Here is a 14,606-nt window from a genome sequence, read left to right as displayed (position 1 = left end):
GTGGGGGTATTTTGAACTGAAGGCAGGCCAAAAAATCATTTAGATGAACTGAACTGAATGTTGAAAATTTAATCACCCGTTTTTAAATATTTAACTTAGCCGGTGAATATATAATAGCTGCAACTCTGTTGCTCGACAGACACATACATAAAAAACTCGCGAGCTATCGCTATGCAGGTTGCGGGTGTGCCCACCAGCGCCAACTGTCGGCCAGATACCACTCTCGGATGTAAACAAAACCTTCAATTTCTTCTCTGTCGACGTGTCGACAAGACGTACTTTTACTCGCTGTAGAACCTGGAGTTTTCTCAACATATTTGGTGAAGTACTTCATTTTGGTTTGAGCTTTCGCAGTGCAGGTGTTTTATCTTCATCTTAAATCTTGAACTCGTTTTTGGATAGATTTAATTTTTGATGACAAAGAGAGTATGGACTTTCTTTGACTTTTAAATGGCCGACTCTTCCCTTAGACGGAAGTGTGTTTAGGCTTTTAGCAATTATCTTATCACGTTATAAATTAATTATAGATTTTCCTCTATATATTTTATATCTCACCACCTTTATTAGGCCTCTTCGATTAACTTTCCATTTATAATAAACATAAAAATAAATTTTTAATGATTTGTTTATATGCGACCTTTCCTGAGAGTAGGCGGTCCTAACTTGGAAACCGAAGTTAAACAACGTTGAGCCCTTTCAATCGTAAATAGCTTTTAAAGAGCTAATGATTTAAAACTTTTTAAATGAATATTTTTTAATAAATATTTTATGAAAGATTTTCTTTGAATAGTCTTCGTACTGTTTCAAAGATGAACTAACGTTTAGTTTATTTATGCTACGCAGTTTGCGCTCTATCGTTACGATAGAGAGAGAGAGAGTATCACGGTTTCACTTTGCAGAAAGAGTAAATCGATTCTGACGTTTTGTTCATTCTTCTTTCAAAGCTTAAATGTTTTAAATTCTATTTTAAAGGAACTTTTTAATTGAAAAACCTTTCAGTTTTTTCCTTTGGTCAAATAACGTTTTTTTGACGAAACGTAAGTGGGCTCTTCTCTTAGGTGCGAAATCAAGAGAGAGAGAGAGAGAGAGAGAGATAGAGACGGAGGGAGAGAGAGGAGAGAAAACGTTCCGTTCAAGCGGGTAACGTTGTTCTCGAGTTACTCTCGTCCCTAGTCTCTGTACGGGGAGAAAGGATAAAACGTTTTTAGTTTTTTATTCTCGTCCCCAGGCAATGTACGGTGAGAGATTGAAAACGTAGTTTTGAATGAACTAGTGTTTAGTCTCTTCCCCTGCCACTGAATTTTTTTTATCTTAAAATTGTTTACTGTTTTTTGCTGGTATTAATGTGCTTGCATTATACGACTGATTTCGCAATTACTACCTTTTGATGAGGGTAGAATTGCGTGCTTCAGGTAGAAATCAGTAGAAGTTTCGATTTCAGTGAAATAAGTGCAAAACAGAAAATCGTAGTGATAAAGTGATATTGCTCAAAGTGTTATCAGTGTTGCGACCGAGGGTTCGTCTGTTCGTGCCTATCGTTCGCCTAGTCCGGGACCTCTTGCAAGCTCCCAAGCCCAGGGGAGAAGTAATGTCGTACGACTTATGGGTTCGAGAGGCCTTGATCAGCGAACAGACGTTCCCTCTATGGTATCGGGTGTATCTTACCAAGATCACCCCTACCATAAGGCGAGAGAGACGATTTTCTCCTCGTCATCCGAAGGCTTTTCGCATAAGAAACCTGAAACAAGGTTTCGAGGCCCTTAAGCGAAAGTCAGTCCTTTCAGGACAGGTCCAGCGTCCTGGTTGTAGCCATTAGGACAGCTCTGACCCTATGCAGTCATTGGAAGACTGCTCGCCGCCTAACAAAAGCGTAACACAGACTCCGAGAGTCTTTTTGTTGGCAAGGTTTTGCGGTCACAGACGTTACCCTCATCTCTTACCGCAACCATTTCCGTTGATCCTAAATGGGTTGTACGGCAAGACATGCAGAATAAGCTTGCCTCCCTTATGGAAGACTATTCTGCCGATAAGTCCGTTGAGCCTAGCCGTTTATCTCATCGAGATCCTGGCTTTCAGCCACCCTAACGTTCCTTTGTGCGTCCTGTTGACGTTGGCGTAGCTAAGTCACGTCAGTCAGGTTGTTTAGAACCACACTCGATGCGGTCTCGTGTGGATTTTCAGCCACATTTGGACGTTAGGCCACTTGCTGATGCTCCTGTTGACGTTCAGGACGTTCGCTAACAATCGGAGTTGACTTGTTTTGACGCTGAGCGTCAACCTCCGCATTCTAGAGTTGTTTTGACTGCTCAGTCTAGGCGTTCAAAGCAGTCTCGAGTGGACGCTGTGCGTCCTCACGCACCTGTTGTTCTTGACAGTTCACAGACTGTCAAGCAGTTACATGACGTTGCGTCCTGGTCTCTCGCACCTGTTGTTGTTGACAGTTCACAGACTGTCAAGCAGTTACATGACTTTGCGTCCTGGTCCGCTACTAATGCACCAGTGCGTGTGGACTCTGCTTGTAAAGCATTACCACCACGGTAGGTCTCTCCCTTGCTTGAGACTCAGCTATTATCGGACAAGGTTCCTTTAGATGAGGAAGTTGCTGTTCCCCCTCCTACTGATATTCCCTTGAGGACTCTGTCAGACGGAGAGGAGCCTAAAGCTGCTTAGCCCTCTATGGACTTTAAATAAATCATGCTGATTTTTAAGGATCTTTGTCCGGATCTTTTTGTAACGGCTGCTCCTCGTTCGCCTAAACGTCAGAGTTTACACTAGGCCTAGCTACTTCGAAGCCGTTGTTTTATAAGCTAGTGCTCTCTCGCTCTCCTAGAGAGCTTTACGTTTGCTAGGCGACTGGTTTATCACCAGGAGGAGTTTGGGGGATACAGCCTTTGCTTTCCCTTCTTTTAAACTGGCTTATAGAGCGAGAGTCTGATATGACACGAGAGAAGTTCTCGGCTTGGGAGTTCCTGCCTCTGCCCAGATAGACTTCTCAAACCTCATAGACTCTCCCTGGCGCCTGGTCATGAGACGCTCCAAGATTTTACAGGTCAACTTCACAGCTGTTTTCGAGCCTTTGAAGTTTTGCTGTACAATTATGTCATGCATAAACAAGGCTTTCAGGGATGGCTCCAATGATCTGACAGCCACGTTCTCTGCAGGAACAAGTCCCTCAGGGATGGCTCCATGATTTGGCAGCCATGTTCACTGCAGGAGTACGTAAGAGGCAAGTGCGCTCAATGTGTTCATTGTCAAGACAAACTTCACGATGAAGTCTACCAGGCTGTCTTGACAGCATTTATGGAAGGCGACCGGATGGTCTCTCTCGACCTTCAGGAGGCATATTTCCACATTCCTATACACCCGGATTCCCAACCGTTTCTGAGGTTTGTTTACAGGAATGTGGGGTACCAGTTTCGACCTCCCTGTACTTGGACGACTGGCTTCTCAGAGCATCGTCCAGCCTTCGCTGTCTGCAGGATCTACATTGGACGTTGAGTCTGGCCAGGGAGTTGGGACTTGTGGTCAACCTTAAAGTCCCAACTGATCCCATCCCAGATTATTCTATTTTTGGGGATGGAGATTCGCAGTCAAGCCCTGCTCGAAGTCCAACTAATGCTGAAAAGAAAACGTTTATTCAGTCAGGAGTTGGAACAGTCTCGTAGGGACTCTCTCATCCCTGGAGCAGTTTGTCTCACTAGGGAGACTACCCCTTCTGCCTCTCCGGTTCCATCTAGCCTCTCACTGGAACTAGGACAAGACATTAGAGACGGTATCATTCCCAGTCTCCGAACCAATAAAGGCATGCCTGAAATGGTGGGACAGCAATATCAGTCTGAGAGAGGGACTATCCCTAGCAGTCAAGAACCCAAACCACGTGTTGTCCTCAGACGCGTCGGGTTTGGGTTGGGTGCGACCCTGGACGGTCGGGAATGCGCGGGTCTGTGGACCTCAAGTCAGAAGAGCATGCACATCAACGGCAAGGAGCTATTACCAGTCCACTTGGCCTTGATGATATCAGGAAGCGTCTTCGAAACTAAGTGGTAGAGGTCAACTCAGACAACACCACAACTTTGGCGTACATCTCCAAGCAAGGAGGCACACACTCCTTCACGCTGCTCGAGATCGCAAGGGACCTTCTCTTATGGTCTAGAATTCGAGGCATCTCCCTGTTGACGAGATTCATCCAGGGGGACTTGAACGTCTTGGCAGACTGTCTCAGTCGGAGGGGTCAGGTGATACCCACGGAATGGACCCTCCACAAGGACGTGGGCAAGAGTCTTTGGGCTTCTTGGGGTCAACCAACCATAGACCTCTTTGCCTCCTCGTTGACCAAAAGGTTACCAATCTTTTGCTCTCCAGTCCTAGATACAGAAGCAATCTACATAGACGCGTTTCTACTGGATTGGTCTTTTATGGACTTATATGCATTCCCACCATTCAAGATAGTCAACAAGGTACTGCAGAAGTTCGCCTCTCACGGAGGGACAAGGTTGACGTTGGTTGCTACCCTCTGGCCCGCGAGAGAGTGGTTCACCGAGGTACTTCAATGGCTGGTAGACTTTCCTAGAAGTCTTCCTCTAAGGGTAGATCTGTTACGTCAGCCCCACGTAAAGAATGTCCATCAAAGCCTCCCCGCTCTTCGTCTGACTTCCTTCACACTATCGAAAGACTCTCAAGAGCTAGAGGTTTTTCGAAGGAGGCAGTCAGTGCAATTGCAAGAGCTAGGAGAGCTTCTACCATTAGAGTATACCAGTCGAAGTGGGAAGTCTTTCGAGACTGGTGCAAGTCAGCATGTGTGTCCTCGTCCAGTACCTCTGTAGCCCAAATCGCAGATTTTCTTTTACATCTGAGAAAGGTTCGCTCCCTTTCAGCTCCCACGATTAAGGGCTACAGGAGCATGTTGGCTTCGGTCTTTCGACATAGAGGCTTAGATCTTTCCAACAATAAAGATCTCCAAGATCTCCTTAAGTCTTTCGAGACCTCTAAGGAACGTCGTTTGGCAACTCCTGGATGGAACTTAGACGTGGTCCTAAGGTTCCTCATGTCAGACAGGTTTGAGCCATTACATTCAGCCTCCCTGAAGGATCTCACCCTCAAGACACTTTTCCTAGTGTGCTTGGCTTCGGCTAAAAGGGTCAGTGAACTTCATGCCTTCAGTAAGAACATCGGCTTTTCTACAGAAAAAAGCCACTTGTTCACTTCAACTTGGTTTCCTGGCCAAAAATGAACTGCCTTCTCGTCCTTGGCCTAAATCTTTTGATATTCCTTGCTTATCAGAGATCGTAGGCAACGAACTGGAAAGAGTATTATGTCCTGTTAGAGCTCTTAAGTTCGATTTAGCTCGTACTAAGTCATTACGAGGGAAATCTGAGGCATTATGGTGCTCAGTTAAGAAACCTTCATTGCCTATGTCAAAGAATTCTTTGTCATATTTTATCAGATTTTTGTTAATACGAGAAGCTCATTCTCACTTGAATGAGAAAGACCGATGTTTGCTTAAGGTTAAGACGCACGAAGTTAGAGATATAGCAACCTCCGTGGCCTTCAAGCAAAATAAATCTCTGCAAAGTATTATGGACGCGACTTTTTGGAGAAACAAGTCAGTGTTCGCGTCATTTTACTTAAAAGATGTCCAGACTCTTTACGAGGACTGCTACACACTGGGTCCATTCGTTGCAGCGAGTGCAGTTGTGGGTGAGGGTTCTACCACTACACTTCCCTAATTCCAATACCCTTTTAATCTGTCTCTTGAAATGTTTTTAATATTATTTTATGGGTTGTTCGGAAGGCTAAGAAGCCTTTCGCATCCTGATTGATTTGGCGGGTGGTCAAAGTCATTTCTTGAGAGCGCCCAGATTAGGGGTTTGATGAGGTCCTGTTGTATGGGTTGCAGCCCTTGATACCTCAGCTCCTGGGAGTCTGTCAGCATCCTAAGAGGATCGCTGGGCTCCGTGAGGAAGACAGACTTACAAGGCAGAGTAATCGTCTAAGTCAACTTCCTCACCAGGTACCTATTTATTTTGGTTTTGTTATATTGATAACTGCCAAAATGAAAAAACTCTTAGCTTATACGCTGTAAACATAATTAACTCTGGTCTCTACCCACCTCCTTGGGTGTGAATCAGCTATTATATATTCACCGGCTAAGTTAAATATTTAAAAATGATATTTTAATTATAAAATAAATTTTTGAATATACTTACCCGGTGAATATATAAATTAAACGACCCTCCCTTCCTCCCCAATAAAGACGCAGTGGGATGAGAAGAAATTGAAGGTTTTGTTTACATCCGAGAGTGGTATCTGGCCGACAGTTGGCGCTGGTGGGCACACCCGCAACCTGCATAGCGATCGCTCGCGAGTTTTTTATGTATGTGTCTGTCGAGCAACAGAGTTGCAGCTATTATATATTCACCGGGTAAGTATATTCAAAAATTTATTTTATAATTAAAATATTTTCTTGAACTGGCGGCCAGTTAGCACTGATGTGGGGGTGCCTGCAGTCCTGCCATTAGTGCAACACCAACTGTTGTGCTGTCAACATTGAAGCCCTCCGTTGCTGATGTAATGATCATTTCCCAAGAGGATAAGCTTAATTTATTGTAATTTATAAAGGATGGCCATCTTTTTGGGAAATAAAAAGTAAGGATTATTCTGACAGATACAAGAAAGCAGCAGCCTATGATGAAAATGCTGATACGGATATCAAAATAATAATTTATATACGTTGAAATATACAATGTTTCCTTAAATCAAAACATAAGCAGGAAACGTGTAGGACTAAAGTACACAATGATAAGCACAGAAACTTTTATCAGAGAAAACAAATGCTAGGTTTTTTCTTTAATGACGTTTCAACGTTATAACGTACCTATTTTGTGCTCTTGCCCTTACAAATGAAAAAAAAATAAGCTGAATAAATTAACAAAATTTTTAAATACATAATGACAAATTTGCCGAGGCAGACACTCAAACCCAATAATGTTAAACTCCATTAATGCTTCAATCCATCTTATTTGTGTACGAGAAAGATCTGATTTCTTAAATATATGTATGATGATGTTTGGTGATCAGATTTAATGTGGATATGATGCCCTAATGAGAAATATCTGTGTTGTTCTAACAGCCACTTAATGGCAAGTTTCTTTATTGAGAACAGAGTAATTCCACTCGGGTTACTTTAGGGCTTGTAATGCGAATGCTATAGGTCAAGCTACTCCAGTATCATTGATTTGTTTAATCACTCCACCAATGGCTACATCACCTGTATCACAAGAGGCTATGAACTCTCTATAAAAAATTAGAAACTATGTTATTTATGATGTGATCTAGAAACTGGACTTCACTCTGAAATAATAGACACTGCCAAATTGACATAAAAGTTATGCCTTTGGCGTCCTTCAAGTACTTTAAGGAAATTTTCCAAATGTTTCTGTATCATGTTCCATAAAATAATTATACAAAGGTAAAATAACTGAACGCTTCCAACCAAACCTGAAAATACACTCATTACTCTTGAGAAATGTGCAGGTGATTTCTAAAACCAAATGGCAAAATATTATAAGCATACAATAATTCTCCTGCCACAATAGCTTTCTTCTCACAACTTTCAGGGTCAAGCTAATCTGATGAAATCCTTACTATAAATCTAGCATGGAGAAAAAAGAATTATTATGTACTTTACACAATTTGTACAGATCTCTTTAGGTCTTTTGAGATAGAAGTTCCTAGAAGGGTGATTTCAGCTCCTCGTGGGACATAGATGGGGTTTTTAATGCTTTAACTAGAGAGACCTAAGAATCACTAGCATCAGCAGATCTTCGAAACTTATCCATAAAAGTGCTTCTCCTAGTGGCCTTGGCAACTGTGAAGAGGGTTGGGGAATTGCAGACACTGACCTTTGGTGGCTTGAAGGTAAGGGATTTTTTTTATGAATTACTTGCCATAATTTCCACAATCGTCTTCCTCGGGAATTCATTCTGATGTCTATCTCAGAGAGATTAGGTACAGGGGACAAAAGAGAGACTTCTGTACACAGTAAGAGCTTTTTGTTACTGTTGTGTAATGCAGCTACATCCTAGATCGCTCTGTATCTGGTTAAACACGAGAACAAGGCCTTGCTAAGGAATGCGATGGCCTTCCCTCTTGGATGGGTCATTGAGCAGGAGTAGGAGGCATCCCCCACTTCATCAACTCAGGAGGACAGCAGGAGTCCCCAGTATTATGGGTATGGCTACTTCTATACGTTTTTTGACCAACACGTCAATGTCTTCCATCCTGGAGGCCACGATGTGGATGTGCAGCTGTTTTTAGGTGCCATTGTTGTGCCAAGTGGAGTAATTGGCCTAATCTGTGATCACTGGTCCCTCTCCTCTGTGCGGAACTTGGCTGGTAAGATGGAACTATGATGTCATACCTTCAATATGCACTGACGATCAAACCCTCTCATTGGAAGCTATTAAATGAATAAAGTTGTATTTATGGATCATTGATATTACTTTCAGGAAGTTACAATTATTCAACAGTTCCAACAAATTAAAACAATAGTTGTATATTTTAAGCATTTTTATGGTAGTATGAATTAAGTATTGATATTTTCACCACAAATTCAGTACATAAAGCCATTACATTCAACCTTTTTATTATAATCCAATATCTAATGTCCCTGTAGGGGGTTAGTACCATTAGCATACTTCAAGCAGTGCACTTTAGATATTACTTTAGGTCTTGGCAGGTACCTTTCTGCATCCTAGCTCCACTCGCATTTTATTTTTCTATTAACCTTCATTCCCATATGTTTTCATCCATCTTGCTGTCCATCCTCTTTAACTTTCACTTCATACTGCAACTGAAAGGTTTTGCCCGAGATGCACAGGGCCACTGAATGGACTAACAGTCACCAGTACCAGCCGTTATGGCCTTGCTTTATAAGTTTAATCCAGTATCTAGTGTAGATTATATATATAAGAAAAATATGTGAATCAGGGAATGTGTTGTTTGTTTATTGGAGAAAAAGTAGATTTCTTTCAAAAACAATTTCTGAGTAAAAGTTTTTTATTCTCATTTTTTCTATTTCAGGTCATCCAACTTGTATTGATTTAACTTTAGTTATGGTCCCCAAAATTGAATCTTATGCCTGGCAGTGCATGGACTGTAAGTCATGTGTCACTTGCAGTGATCCTGATGATGAAGACAAGATGATTTTCTGTGACATGTGTGATAGAGGGTGGGTAGTTTTATATATATTTTTTATATCATTTCATTGATCAACAAAATATATAATTTTTGGGCTCAAGCCATGTTGTCCTGATAGAAAGCTCCTATAAGTAGCTTCCTAAGGGATATTTGACTACAGTGATATTCCCAGAGAATTTACCTTTAGGTCTCCAGAATTCTAACTCCTGGCGTGAATATCCTTAAAATTTCTCTCCAGGATATCGCATAAATCAGGGGACGTATATCTTGATACGGCACATAGCAATCTTCACCCCGAATAGCGTTTTCGCCTTGAGGGGGAAGAGTGGCAAAAATAAAAAGGTAGCCGTTATCAAGGTTACCCTTTCTCCCATACTACTATTGAGTATCTAGAGGGCGCTTATTCCCATTTTTGTAGCGAATTCACACGGTGGTGTTCCCTGTTGATCTAACGTTTTTGATCGATTTTGTGAGGATTTATTATGCAATCTCCAGCTTCTTTCGCCTCTGGAAAGTCGAGTATTGATTCTTTACAGTGTATAGTTTTTAGCTCCTGCTTCACTGTGAAATTAGAGTAATTTATTTGTGTTAAGGAGCTAGGCCTGTTACCGGAGGCGCCATGGGCGCTGTCGTTTGTTATGCATGTGTTATTTAGTTAGCAGAACGACTTTCCCGGTTGTAATAGCATTAATAAATTATGGAAGCTATTTAGGCAAAATTATACTAGTAAAGATATTTATTTTATGCATAATTTCCTCTACCTTTTGTCGATCGTATACGTTAGAGTTTTGGCGATTTAGGTAACCGAGATCTCGTCTTGCGCTAGGCTACCTAGCCTAGGCGCTGTAGTATACTTCCAGACATTATCCCCATTTACCCTCGTGTATCGTCTTATTGATTCAGTGGGAGATAGTACATCTCCTAGAATTATATAACTCGAAACTTGTCTCCTGTGGAAATTTAAGGGTAATCCCTCCTTCCCTCTGATTGCCGCCACAGGCGGCAACCCTATCTGGTCTTGCCATAGAGTAGTTCACTCCGGCTTGCCTAGGCTAGGGTTTTCTGTCTCCCACCTTTGCCGTCAAGGTCCTGGCTTTGGTTTTCGACAGAATCTCAGAGTATTCAGTCTTTCTGCTGGGGGCAGAGCTGCCGGGTGAGTAGTCACTCCCCTGCTGGCTTATAGCTGCCGGTATAGGAGGCTAAGCCTCCCTAGACCGCACTTGAAGTGGTAGTATGATGCCGCCACCTTCTCCCCTGCGGTCTAGAAGACTTGTCCTGTGTCGGCAGACTCTAGGCTGAAAAATAGTATTCTTCTGTCGCCTAGGATGGCGCCGATACTGAAACTGTTTCACTCTTGTGTGGAAGTGGCGGCAATCCTGCCGCCTCCTTCTACACTTGATACAGGACCCTTTTCCCTCCCCTCTCTGTCCTTTAGCGATGACTTAGCCATTACAATCCTGTGGCCGTCCTGCAATCACACCGCTTGCCAGGTGGGTTGCGGGGCTGGCCGGGGCCCTACATAAGCAGCTGTTTAGTCACTCAATCTTTCCCTTATGGACACAAGGATCCGGGAAGGTTGTGCCGGCTATGACGGCTGCTGGTGGGAGACTCTTTTGCCATTGAAGGTTCTTCAGTCCTCCCTAGGACTGCCATCCACAGTCCTGAAACCAGCAATGCCGGCAATGGATCTTGCGGCTGGATGGAAGCCTGAATGTTGCATTCTCCCCTTCCATTTGAACCTTCTCTCTGGAGGAAGGCAGTAAGATTATATGCTTACATCCTTATTTAGTGTAAACATACATTTTAATAAGGCAGCCCTTCACTACATGCTTTTTCTCTCTCTGTCAGCTAGTCCCACCAGGTACTAACCCAGCCGGCAACATGTCAGCTGGGCTGGTGCCGCCAGGTACTAGCCCTGTCGGCAACATGCCGGCTGAACTACAGTATATGTGTATACAGTAGCCAGTATATTTGCAGTATTGTATATACTGCAGATAGAAAACTATTGTATATATTATACAGTAGTTATTTTCCAACATATTTTGTGTGTCCTTGCACAGTCTTTTGCTGAGACTAATCCTATATTGAAAGAATAGAATTCCTTCAATACTCTAATTAGAAATCAGTTTACAATTTACCCTACAATATTAAATAGTTTAGAAGGGTCAGTGGTAGTACACTTTTCTATCCCTAGAGGTTAGAACCCTTCTCTTTTGAGTTTTCCCTGATCAGGAAACTCTATAGTCTTAATATTGGAAGGGGAGGTCACAGCAAATTGGCTTGGAGGGATACACAAGTATGTGTCTTTTCTAATTTCTAGTCCAGCCGGCGTCATGCCGGCCGGACTGTGCCGCCAGGTGTTAGCCATGTTGGCAACACACTGCCTAAACTACAGTATATGATTATACAGTAGCCAGTATATTTGCAATATAGTATATACTGCAAATAGAAAACTATAGTATTTATTATACAGTAGTTAATTTCTAACATACTTTGTGTACCCTTGTACAGTCTTTTGCTGAGACCAACCCTATATTGGAAGAATAGAATTCCTTCAATACTCTGATTGGAAATCAGTTAATACTTACCCCACAATATTAAATAATTAGAAGGGTCAGTGGCAGTGTACACTTTTTCTATCCCTAGGGGTTAGAACCCTTCTCTTTCGAGTTACCCTGATAAAGGAAACTTTATCTTTAATGTTGGGGGAGGTCACAGCAATTGGCTGGGAGGGATACACAAGTATGTGTCTTTCCCTATTTCTTTCTAGCTTACTTTCCTAAGCTATAAGGATTAAAATATGAATAAATGCATATCTGTTTATCATGTGAGATAAACAATCGTATACTCATTTTGTTTTCCTTTCTTTACAGGAGGAACCCCAGATGAAATGCGATGCGATCTTCTGCAATCATAGGAGTAAGTACTTCTACGGTCATAAAGCATGCAGGTCTCATGCCCCCTGCACCATTTTTACTGAATCCCTGCAGTATTGGGACCCCCAAGTCTGCAATATCTGCCGGACCTTGGTGACCGAAGGCTTTGACGACCGCAAGTGAATGGAGTCGAGGGATGCGGCACGTAAAAAGCTGCGAAAGTGGGTAAGAGGGTTCCAGAAGAACTCTCCGGGACCATACCTACCTATCGATATAATGCGTAGCTTACTGTTCCCGAAATTGGGTAGTGAAATGGTTGTGCCCCAAGCACGACTCGCACCTCCCTGCGTCCAGATTGCCATCGAGACGGATGTCAGGGAGGCATTGCAAAGTATGGACATCCAACAGGAGGTAAGAATGTTGGAAGTGTCTATGGACACGGAAAAGGATCTATTAAAGAATCATCCCGAGGAGGATCTACTCTACCTCTGGAAGATGATGATGATGTCAAGTCGGAGTTTCTTACGTCTGTGCCGGCACCGGAGCCGTTACCCTCGACGTCTTCACCTTCTATCCCTCCATTGAACAACATGGAGAACATTCGCAAACGAGGCGAAACAAGGGAAGCGATATTCAAGAGAGAGCTCTGTGAAGCTCCACTTATCGCCTCCCGAGGGTCATACAAGCGACCCAGAGGCCAAGACCTCCCGACCTGCTCCAAAACCAATCCCTGGAGGTATGCGAAGCTTATGCCGATTTTGAAAGGCAAAGTCTACATCTCAGAGAAGATGGGAGCTGTCCCCTTAGATGACATCCAGTTTTGGCCAAGCTTTAACGCTTACCCTGATTGCTTCATTCGACTGAAGCATGAACCAATGTCAAAAGAGGAGACAGAACCGAAGGAGGTCATGGTTCTCAACCACGATAAGGCACAGGCTCTCTTGTCAAGTAGCCTGCGAAAGGGTGGCTATTCGGTGTCGAATGTGTCCGCCTTGAGCAAGAAACACCCTACCTTTCTTGCTCCTGCTTCAATAGCATTCCCCTTTACGTTGAAGGCATTTAAATCTGTTGCCAAGGCAGTGGAGGCAGGCAAACCATGCCCTGCACTAGAGTGCAGGCTCTGTCGTTAGCCTTGCCCATGCAGGAGAAGGAATGGAAGGAAGTCCACCTGACCTTCTCAGTAGGGAAATTGGTGCCTTTTATGATAAACAATTTTGAAATAATTCATGACCACTTTGATTCTTTAGGAATTACTGTTAAGTGAAATATCACAATTTAGATTACGCAGACATGGAAAGAATCAATATATTAATGGCTTTGTATAGTCATTTGAAATGTGAGGAGTGACTGCTGAAATATATCTTTATATATAAACCCTGGCAACATAGCAGGATTAAAGGGCTGCCAACATATGACTGAAATAAAACTCTTCTAGGCTCAAAATGTTTAACCGAAAGTATGCACTCACAGGTTTTGGAGTAAATGATCCTTTAGTAAGTAAATGGGACACTTCCTCTTTGGTCAAGCTCTTCTTTTTTTTTTTCTTTTCTTTTATTATTTTCAGCTCATCCCATTGCTAGTAGTATTCATGTCAATCACACACACACACACACACACACAGAAAAAGAGTAGTTTCAAATATTTTTCTTGTGTTCCGAACAGGGTTATTAGAGTCATTGGGATGCACAGACAGCCTGAACTTTTTTCATACCTGCTAGATCATGATAAAAATAGGGAACATGGAAAGATCTAGATTTTTCCGTGGCTAAACAGGATGTTAACCTTTTATTGTAAGGGATCCAGAACAAGAAAACTAAACAGCTTTTTCAATGGTTTATCAAGAGCACAAAGTGTTCCCAGGCAGTCATCCATCCAAGTAGTGACCAGAACCGTTGTTTAACTTCACTGATCTGGAAAAAAAAAAAAAATAGAAAATTCAATGTAGTAATGTTATACCCCAGTAAAGTTGCAAAACTGATGAAAAACAGTGCTTTCAGCTTGGTAGGTTCATTGGCCAGTGAAGTTTCAAACATTTGTACATACAGGGACCCCACTGCCCAGTGCAGATTGTCCAGTTCTATAGACACCAGAACTTGAATATATTTCCCTGAGAGGAACAGTGATACATTGTACAGGTACTTCTTGCGCCGGTTATTCAAAATGCGGTACTTTTCCTCTGGAGGAATGGTAACAAATCCAGCAGAGAAGATAATTAAAATGCAATAAACACTAGTCACAATCTATAAAGGGAATACATCTTGATCCTACTGTAGCGATTAAAAAAATGAATGATATGAAACTGTTGTCTTGCTGTTTACCATTAACTGCTAGATTATTTCATTTCCATACAAGAGGCATGTATCTTTTGAAAGAAAAAAATGGAAAATTTTTGATAAATTGTGTATAAACTGCAATAAACCGAGGTTCTGGAGAAGAATCATGAACATCAGGGGAGGATCTTAGAAATAATGCTTATAATGATGATGATAATGTGATTATGGGGGTGCCAGAAGGTGTGGCATCTTTTGTTGA

The 14,606-nt window shown here is 42.3% G+C and overlaps 1 protein-coding gene across 1 annotated transcript in view; it reads left to right on the top strand.

Moving 5' to 3' along the window:
* LOC137640081 (uncharacterized) overlaps nucleotides 1-14,606 on the top strand; it is a 248,802-nt gene that overhangs the window by 213,185 nt on the left and 21,011 nt on the right. The window contains exon 11 of the mRNA XM_068372535.1: nucleotides 9,082-9,229. Coding sequence (XP_068228636.1) covers nucleotides 9,082-9,229 — 148 coding nt within the window. The remainder of the gene's footprint in view (nucleotides 1-9,081; nucleotides 9,230-14,606) is intronic.

Source organism: Palaemon carinicauda, chromosome 4 (genome assembly GCF_036898095.1).
Source record: "Palaemon carinicauda isolate YSFRI2023 chromosome 4, ASM3689809v2, whole genome shotgun sequence".
NCBI classification, from domain to species: domain Eukaryota; kingdom Metazoa; phylum Arthropoda; class Malacostraca; order Decapoda; family Palaemonidae; genus Palaemon; species Palaemon carinicauda.
This window is presented reverse-complemented; position numbering and strand designations above follow the sequence as displayed.